The sequence below is a fragment of the Arachis ipaensis genome, chromosome B06 (assembly GCF_000816755.2).
Source record: "Arachis ipaensis cultivar K30076 chromosome B06, Araip1.1, whole genome shotgun sequence".
NCBI lineage: Eukaryota > Viridiplantae > Streptophyta > Magnoliopsida > Fabales > Fabaceae > Arachis > Arachis ipaensis.
Genome location: NC_029790.2, coordinates 5,064,144 through 5,073,914, shown reverse-complemented (window position 1 = coordinate 5,073,914; position 9,771 = coordinate 5,064,144). Strand labels below are relative to the sequence as shown.

The 9,771-nt window shown below is 35.0% G+C and overlaps 2 protein-coding genes and 1 long non-coding RNA gene across 6 annotated transcripts in view; 1 reads left to right on the top strand and 2 right to left on the bottom strand.

Annotated features, from left to right (window-relative positions):
* Window positions 1-6,254, top strand: part of LOC107645503 (tRNA-splicing endonuclease subunit Sen54) — an 8,544-nt gene extending 2,290 nt beyond the window's left edge. The window contains exons 1-5 of one of the 4 annotated variants that reach the window (XM_016349547.2): window positions 7-153; window positions 4,411-4,545; window positions 4,632-4,763; window positions 4,950-5,348; window positions 5,829-6,254. In XM_016349547.2, the coding sequence (XP_016205033.1) occupies window positions 4,421-4,545; window positions 4,632-4,763; window positions 4,950-5,348; window positions 5,829-5,967 (795 nt within the window). In that variant the 5' untranslated portion in view covers window positions 7-153; window positions 4,411-4,420 and the 3' untranslated portion in view covers window positions 5,968-6,254. Of the gene's footprint in view, window positions 1-6; window positions 154-2,055; window positions 2,299-4,410; window positions 4,546-4,631; window positions 4,764-4,949; window positions 5,349-5,828 lie in introns of those variants that run through there. The other 3 variants (XM_021103790.1, XM_016349546.2, XM_021103789.1) reach the window with 3 other exon arrangements.
* Window positions 656-2,176, bottom strand: LOC110263112. Its single transcript, XR_002348175.1, has 2 exons — window positions 2,108-2,176; window positions 656-2,057 (listed from the first exon to the last, which is right to left on the bottom strand). It is a non-coding gene; the product is annotated as an uncharacterized LOC110263112 (long non-coding RNA).
* LOC107645502 (zeatin O-glucosyltransferase) lies at window positions 7,617-9,165 on the bottom strand (the record flags this gene model as incomplete). Its single annotated transcript, XM_021103788.1, is given in 1 exon segment — window positions 7,617-9,165. A coding segment is annotated over 1 exon segment (1,374 nt), but the record flags the coding sequence as incomplete, so codon positions are not given.

Genomic DNA, 9,771 nt, shown 5'->3' with positions numbered 1-9,771 from the left:
CGTTCGCGTTCGCTCGGCGTTCACCGTTCGCGTTCACTCGCTGTTCACCGTTCGAGTTCGCGTTCGTCTGGAAGCCACGTTGCTCTGCTTCAAACTCTGCGGCCAACCCGCGCGCTCCACTCAGCCGTCGAACTGCTCTCTTTTGTCCCCGCCGTGAGTTCCCTAAACCCGCCACCAGACAATACACTCACACAACACCAATACTCTTCTTCAAACTCTGCAACTTCTGATTTCTATTACAATAAGTAATTATTTGATTTGGTAGTGGTTTGGATTTTTTTCATAGACTAAATTAAAGTTACAATAGCTATGTTCTCTTCTCTATCACATTGAAATTAAGCTTTGAATTCTCTTATTTCGTTTTAATTTTACCGCACTCAACATGTTTGATGAAATGCTTTAACCATATTTCTGGTTGGTTTTATAATTTCTGGCTTTTAGAAACTTAGTAAGTTGATTGCATGTGAAATTAGAATAATTGGATCATAGTAATTAGGAAATTTTAGCTGTACAAATAGCATCTTTGCAGAAAACATGTTAGCATGATGATTCCACTTGCATTAGTGTTCTTCTGGTAAATTTTTTAACTGTTATTGTGAACTTGTTAATTTGCTAATTGTTCTTGGTGTTCTTATGTTACTTTTAATTTTTTTTGTTTTGTTGTGATTTTCTGTTCTTGAATTTGTTAAGTTGATAATTTGCTAAATTGTTGGGCTGCTGTTGTTTTAATTTGTCAAATTGTTAGGTTGCTGCGACTTAATTTGTTGGATTTTCTATTTAGGTCTTGTTCTTGTTTATTTGCTAAATTGTTGTTGTGTATTTATTATTTATTTGCTGGATATTGGTGATCATTGTCTTTGAGATTATTTACTATGCAGGTTTAGTGTCATCACTGTTTTGGAATGTTTTATAATGTACTAATGTTTGTTTCTGTTTTGTAATTGCTGGTTGCAGGTTTAGTGTGATTATTGGTTAATATTTTGTAATGTTTGGTGCGTTTAGTGTGATTATTGGTTAATATTTTGTAATGTTTGGTGCTGAATGCTGATTGTTGAGTTCAGATATGGTTATTTATTTTGACTTGGGTAAAGAGACTTATGGTCATTTTTTCCTGCCTTATACCGATTCAGATGATTATTATGAGCACTTATTTATGTATCTTGAGAAACTGTCTTTCTGTGTGTTATGAGCATTTGGTGAAGCCTGTATTTTACCTATTCAAAGCTTAGTTTTACCAAATGGTCTTCAAAGCAACTCATCCAAAATGCTACTGCACAAATCCAAGTCTATTGTCTCTAAAAGCCTGTATGCACCTTCATTTGGTGAATCCTTTCTAGCACTAGTCCACTACCAACTTTGTTATTAATAATGTTATCAAATTTATTTATCCGAGTACTATGTTTATTTTTAGTTGGATTTATGATAATTCATTTGATATTCTTCCTATTTTTGTCAGATATTTCTTTTAACATTTTGTGTACTGATGAGGAATTGTACTTGCTTGGTATCATGCTTTCATCTGGCATTTTTGCATTTAATATAAAAAAAGGAAAATCCTAAGAGTAATTCACCACTCCATTAGAAAAACTTCATACTACCTTATACCCTCAACTTAATATTTGCATATTTATAATTTATTTATTATTCTATTCTAAAACGGTTTTTTCAGTTGAACCACCGGTTAGACCGGTTGGACCAGTAAACCAGTAACTAAAGTGGTTTGATGACCGATCCGGTTCTCAGAAACTTGACCCTAACCAGTAACCAAAACGCGCAGCACCTTCTTGGCCCCTCCTCTCTCACAGTCTCACTCAGCCACTCTCCTCCTTCCTCTCATCGAGCTCCTCCTCACTCCCTCACTTCCCTCTCTCTGGCCTCTGAACGAACACACTGAAGAACGCAGAGAAGAGAACTTGAACGCAGCTTGGAGGAAGCACCGAAGCAGCCCTCTCTCGTCGCCGTTCCTCAACGTCCAGCCACCGCCGCCGTCCACATTGCTACAGCTTCGGCGCAACGTCGCCCTTGTTCGCCGCGCATCCGCCTCCTTTTTGGCCAAGCTTCTGCCTCTGTTTTTTGGCCAACCCTTGTTCTGCCCTTTTTGGCCAACCCTTGTTCGAGCTGCTTAGCCCTCTGTTCAGTCCTCTACGCCGCGTGTTCGAGCCTCTGTTCAGCCTCTGTTCTGCCGCCTTTCAGCCACCGTTCCGCCATTGTTCAGCCTCCATTCAGCCATCTCTATCGCGATTTAAAGCTCCTCCCTCTCCCTGTACTGTTTGAATTTCAGAACTGCTCCATCCTAGGGTGATTTTTTTTCCTTCTTCTTGTTCTTTCTTGTATTAATTATTTAGTTATTGTTTTTTTTTTATTGTTGTTTTCATGGTTAGTATGTTTTCTAGTTCTTATTTTGTTGTTGGTTTGCTGTAGTTTAAAATTTTAATTGTTCTTGTTATTTTGATTTTCAGTTTTAATTGATCTTATTAACTTGTTAATTTGATAAATTATTGTTTTGGTGTTGTTCTCTACCTTTTGATTGTTATATTGTGTTTTGTTGTTGTTGATTTAATAAATTGTTCATTGAGTGGAAGATGAAAACCTGCCATGGTAAAACTGCTCCTGCCATGTTAAAACTGCTCCTATTGGTTTAGTATGGCTCAATCCATGCTTCCAAAGAGATTCTACCACCATGCTTGGACCTTCTCTCTGAGGTTGGTCCTGTGATGATTAAGGATGTAAAACTTGTGACCCACTTTAGGAATTAACTTTTTAGTTTCTTTTTTAAATTGGGTATCGAAATTTTGTTTGTTGATCCTAGTAATTTTGTTTGTTGATGTGTGAATATATTCCTTCATATTCCTCACTAAGTCGTAGTGATCTGTATGCCTTTGATCCCATAGCCTTTGTATTGTTGCATATTGGTAGATAGAAGGTATCAAATTTTGTGACATATGGTAGTAACTAGTAAGTAGAGTAGTTTATTCTTTTCTTTTCTATTAGAGATATGTCGGATAGAACAATGTATATACTTTTGAAAACCAAATTGTTTCTTTTGAACCAAAATTTGGGTGATTACTCTTTTCTAAATATGCAAGCAATTCTATCTAGTTGGCCATGAAAGTTTTCATTTTCTTTCTAGTATTAGTTCATGTTGTAAATTACTTTGTTTTGCAAATAAAACAGTTGTGAAGTTACTGTGAAACAGTGGCATGGAATAGTCTCTTGCTCTTTCTCTCATTTATTTTCTATTTTTTCCTTTGAAAAATAACATATTACGTATTTTCTTTGATTGGAATGTAGAAGATAGTACATCTTTTAATGGTTTTATTTTTTATTGTAAAAAATTTTGAAGCATGATTAATTTTTGAAGCATTGATTGATTAAATGATTAGGGTAGGGTTGTGTTGTGTTGTTCCAAGATGAATATGATTGTTTGCTTTGCGATGCTTGCTGGTTGTTATTTGATCTCACCGCGTTTCAGCATTTGATCAATGAAATGTTTTGCAAACATTCAGTTTTTGGTTTGCATTTCCATATATTGACTTGGATTTATACCTTACTAAAAGTTATCCAACGGAATAAGTCAAGCTGATCTCATGAAAATCCCAAATGACTAATAATATCGAATCTAAATATCTTTGCAATTTTATATATATTAACCGTAAACCCTATATATATAGTAAAGCTAGCTTAGGGAATTTAGAAAGATAAATATAGTTTATCTAAATTATTGTAATTGATTCCCTCATAATTTTGTAATAATAATTGTTGTTTGTTGAGATTATCGGGTTGGAGTGGGTTGCTGTGATATTGTAACTGGATTATATTGTTATTGGATTGCTGGTAATTTTTAAGTATGGATGATATTCTAAAGTTTATATTAGACTATAATTATGTTTTAATGTGTTTATTTATATTTTATTTATTATTTTATTATAAAATGGTTTTTCTCGTTCAATTAAAATATTTAAGTTTGTACTATCTAAAGATCTTAAGATTGTGGTTGAAGATATTTTAAAGTTTATACTAGACTATAATTATGTTTTAAAGTGTTTATTTATAATTTATTTATTATTTTAATATAAACCGATTTTTTTGGTTGGACCATGTTAGACCGGTTGGACCACTAAACCAGTGAACCAGTGATTAAAGCGGTTCGATGACCGGTTCGGTTTTCAGAACCTTGGTTCTGTTAACTCTTGCTTATTTCTGGTTTTGGAACCTTTTAAGTTATAACTCCATATTTATGATTTTGTTCTGTGAAGTGTTAGCCCGTAGAGAAATAGTAATTAGCGTAGGTATCACATTCACAACTGTGGCGCTAACATTGCCTCTATCTGTTTGTATAAATGTCTCACCCAATAACTGAAAATTTTTTGCGGCAAAACCATGTTATTCTTATTCTTGTAACAATTACAGCTTTTGATACATGGAAACCAAGTCATTTGAGGAACCTTCTTCCACCGACGATGAGGTCTACTTGCAAAATGCAAGTGATGAAGATGATAATGAGAGTGCCTTTTCCTCCAGTTCCACCACCAAGTTACAGTTCAGGTCTTTTCTTCCTTGATATGTAGTATATACTTGTGAGAATACTCAAGTGAATTCTTTGATTTTTAATTTAATTTACAAATTAGCAGATACGTGAAATCCAAAGCTGTTTGGAATGATGAGATGGGAATGGCTGAAGTCATTGAAAATCGTGGCAAAACATGGGTCACAACTGGGATAGTTCGAAGTGGCAAGGTTTATTCTTCCATTGAGGAGTCTTTGTAGGTGATATGCACCCTCTTTGTTGTTACCCGAAGAGAAACTAATTACTTTGTTACATCATTGAATTAAGAATATGATTTACATGCATTAAAAATATATCGATTATATGCAGATTTTATAATGTATTAGAAAGGTAATTGTTACAATAGTGCATTCATTGTGCGTAACGATGTTTACTTTGGCAGGTATTTGATGGAGATAGGAGCCTTAGATCTCTTAGATGATTGTGAAAGAAGCATGTCCCTAATGGATATGTATGAAAAGATTGCTGGAGGTAAGAGTGAGTGTTGCTGGGAGATGTTTGAGGTTTACAGGCACCTCAAGTCACTTGGCTACATAGTTGGGCGGCACGGCGTTGCTTGGAGTTTGAAGGGAATTAAAAGTTCCCATAAGGCTGTTGATGTTGCCGAAGAAACCGAACAAGGAGTAGACTTGATGAGCTCCAAATCCGAGCTTTCCATCAATAAGTTATTAAGTGAGATGCAGATTAATGGTTTAAGGCCAGATTTCGATGTTTATCTTCCAAACAGTAGGTTTAGGAAGTCTTCCCCGGGTGATCCTAGTTTTCTGCTATACTTATCTCGGTAATTACTATTTCTCATATTGCAGTATGTTTCTACTTCAGAGTTAAGAAACTTGATTTGTTAGATATCATGAACTGCTATACTCTAGGGTATTTAGGTAGTGGAGTAATTCAGAACATGACTTCAAGTATTCAAGCATACCATGACATGTATTTTCGCATTCACTCAAACAGATACACTTATATATTGCCACAAACAAGTTGTATTGCATAATGCATGTAATTATGGGACTGAATAAAGAGCTGATATGTTTGTAGCTTCTCTGATTGAAAATTGTCTCTAACTCTATATATATGGTTGTTGTTTGTAAATTTGCTTGATAGCAATTGATGATTGTGTTGTCCTAGGAGAATAAGAACATAGGACTAGCTCATGAAGTTACCTATCTATATTAATTTGTTTGATCCTTATGGACTATTAATAAACTTTTTCTTTTATCTGATTTGGAATTTGTAATATTAATGTGTGCATATCTGTTAGGGGTGATCCACCATCTAAAGCAGAAACAGAAGCTCTTGAAAAACAATGTGGTGGCCTTCCTTTGAAGATTGGCTTAGTCACGGAGGGACGGGTCAGTTTCTTTTCCTTTGAGAAGGTGGAACTTCCTCTTCTACCCTGAAAAAGTTGAGAAACAAGGATTGCTACAAGAGAATCACACTTTTTGCTTGTAGCTATTTATTAAAGTTTCTAACATGTATCAAGTGGTACACTAATATTGTAAATATGTAGTTGTAGGTTATGTTTATTGGAGTGATTGTGTTTGGCCTTTTTTGTACCAGATGTTTGAATAGTTTTAGATCCCTATTCTTGTCCAAAAAGAAAAAGGTCCTTGTTAAATAATGAAAAATATTGCAAAATGTGGAGCATTTTTTAATCAATGAAAAATATTGCTATTGAAATTAAAAATTAAATGAATAAAAACATGGCCAATATCTTATTCTCCTTTCAATTATCATGAAAAAAAATGGGAACCAGTTCCATATACTTATACTTTTCTGCTCCAAGTGGAATACTTTTCTGCTCCAAGTGGAAAACTAAACTAATGACTAATGGGTCAATTTATTGAAAGTCAGTATCACATGATACAGGCACGATTTACCCGTTAATTAATTTGTTGTACGCGCATCACATTTGGATTAAAATAATTATCCAATAAAATTATTGATTTAAAGAAATATAGGTTTTACGTGTACAAAAAGAAGACAAATCTCTACGTTTCTATTGACTTTAAGCACTCAATAATGTTGCCGTCAATCTACTATTCTTCGGTCCTCCATTCCACAAAACGTAAATAGATATTTTCAAATTTTTTATTTAATTAAAAAAAAATTACATGTGACAATATTAATTGAAAAAAAAAATCCATTATCCACATATTGCACCGTAACCTATACATACGTCATCTAAGCAATCTGATTTATTTTTGGTTTTTACAGTATTTTTTAACATGACAGATTAATTCGTTGTAGATTTTAGTTTTATTTAAAAGATTTTTGTTGGTAAATAATTGCTTTATATATAAGATAAAATTCGAATATCCAACACATATTATCTTGAGTTGTGTCATGTCTCTAAATTTTCGAATTTGAAGTCTTTCATGCATGTTCATGTTCAAAATGTTGTTATTCTCATTTTTGTCTTTATCAATGTTTGTTTCTTTAACTTTTATGTTTTTTAAGTAATTAAGTTAATGCTAAAATTATAAACTATGACAATATTATTTCATTGTAAACAGGAAGAAGATCCCAATTGTATTTGATTTCTCAACCATTATATATGAACACTACAAATCAACCATTCATATAACATCCACTTGATTCGCTTTAAAATAATAATCCAATTCGTCCTGATTCAACTGACAGTATGAACTTGCATCCAAGGACGGATCCAGAAATAGTATCATGGGGGCCAATAACATATATAATATTAAAAAATTATACAAAAAATTATATAATATAAAATACATTATAAAAATATAATGATAGAGAATATATTTTAAAGTACAAAAAATATATATGTACTTTTTATTAACGAAATGGTCGATTTTTCGTTTCATAAAATTCATCGATAATAGAATTTGTGTCAAATTTTTCAAATTTTTTTTAATATTGTTACTTACTTTTTAAATATTAGAAAAATATTAGAAATCATTAATATTTAAGTTAAACTAGATTTTATTTATATTAGATTAAATATTAAATAAATTTTTAAAAAATTAAATCATATTTAATAACTTATTACTATTAATTTTTTTTACATACAAGGTGATTGCTAGATATATAAGATTTGGTTAATTAGTTGGATGACGTACTCCAATTTCTTTACATACATTTTTTTATAGGGACTTATCTGGAACCCTAGATTAATCCAATCAAACCTATATATATATAAAAGAAAAAGGAAAAAAAGAAAGAAAAAAAAGAAGAAAATAAAAGTATGTGGATCATCTAGTTATATGAGCAATGAAAGAGTCAATTTCGACACGAGAAACACCACCTTCATCTTTGGACTTGTGGATCGCATTCATCAACTTCATGGCTCTTTCTCTCATTGCTTCTCCCTCTTCCGTCGCCATCAACCTCCTCACCGCATCTTCCACCGCCGAAGCCGCCACCACCTCATCCCTGTGGCTCCAATCCTTCACCACCAGCCCAATCCTAAGCACCTCCGTCACCAGCACCCTGTTCCTCGGTTGATCCGAATGCATAGGCCACGTGGCAATTGGCACCCCCATTGTTATGCTCTCCATGCACGAATTCCAACCACAATGACTCATAAACCCACCCGTTGCACGGTGCCCTAATATTTCCAACTGTGGCGCCCAATCCCTAACCACCATTCCCATCCCTTTCACTCGTTCTTCGAACCCCTTTGGAACCTTCACCTCTCTCTTTCCATCTTCTTTGAACACGTCTCCTTTGTCTGCATCTCTTAGAACCCAAAGAAACTTCTGCTTGCTTCCTTCCAACCCAATTGCCAGCTCCATGATTTGTTCCTCTTTGAATGCTGTTGTTGTTCCAAACGAAACATACAGCACTGAATTATCTTCTTGTTCATCAAGCCAATCCATGCAAGGGTGCTTGTTGTTGTTACTTGTAGACGAAGGTATCAAAGGGTTGAAGGGTCCCAGAGCCCAGTGAGTCTTGTAACTAACCATACGCTCTATGAGGTCCATGTAAGGACCTTCAATGGCTCTGGTAGTGTTGTAAATGGTTCCACTGCTGAACTTATGGAACTCGTATTGGGAACTTATGAAATCAACGAACTGGGTAGTGAAGCAACCTTCAAGAGAAGGAACTTGAGGTATGTGAGAGGCTATGGAAGATTGAAGCATGGGTGTTCCCATAACGTTCCAGAAGTAGAAGAACATGGTGAAGGCGGAGACGCTGTGGAAAGTGTAGCTTTCACAGTTCGATAAGTGTACGGCGTCTTGGACGACGGAGGCCATAAGGGAGTCGTGGATCACGACGACTCTTCTGGCGACGGAGGAGATGGAAGACAACAAAGATCGAACTGGTTCGCGGAGGTGCATGGCGGCGGTTTGGAATGAAGGGAGGAGGTGGGAGGGGAAGTTTGAATGGGTTTGACGGAGTGCATTGGGATCAGGCGGAGGAGAGGGAAAAGGAGGGACCTTGAAGTCATGGAAGTTGAGCACGGAGCGTGGGTCCCACTCCCATCCATGGAGGCGCGTGAGGGCTTGGCGGTTGTGGATTGGAGTTCCGACGAAGTGGACCGGGATGTTGTAGGAGAGGATGATGCGTGAGAGGTGGAGGAGTTGGTTGAGGTGCCCTTGGGCCGGGAATGGAACCACCACCACGACGACATCGTGTTGGTGGTGGGCCTTTTGGGCCTGGTGGTGGGCTTTTGTGGTGGAGTTGTAGTTAGTGGCAGTTGGTGATGTTTGGCAGCTGGATGATGCCATTTGAGGGGGAGAGAGAGAAAAAGAAAGTTAGGTAATTGTGTTTGTTTGATTATATTATGTCACATTTGGGGTGCTATTTCTCTGGGTATTTATAGATGAAAACAAAGAATCTTAATAAGTGCACAAGTTTCCATAATAACTTTTTTTTGTTTTAAGATTTAATATATATTTCTTATTAAAAAAAAACCCGGATAACTACTACTTTTGTTGGGATAGATACTAAGAATATTTTTACCTTTATGAATAAGTGCAGTTCTCTGTTGTCACACGTGACAATAAGTCAATTACCAATGTTGTTTCAGATGGTGTTCCACGTAAGCAAGCAACTTAGGTTTGTCTCGTAGGGAGAAAAATAAAACACTCGGTGTTTTTTATTTTTTTTTTCAAAATTCAAGTAAGTACAGTTAATTATATGTAAAATTGATAATTAAAAATAATTAAATAATAATTTAATTAAATTTATCAAATTATTTAACGATTTTTATTTATAAATTTATTTAA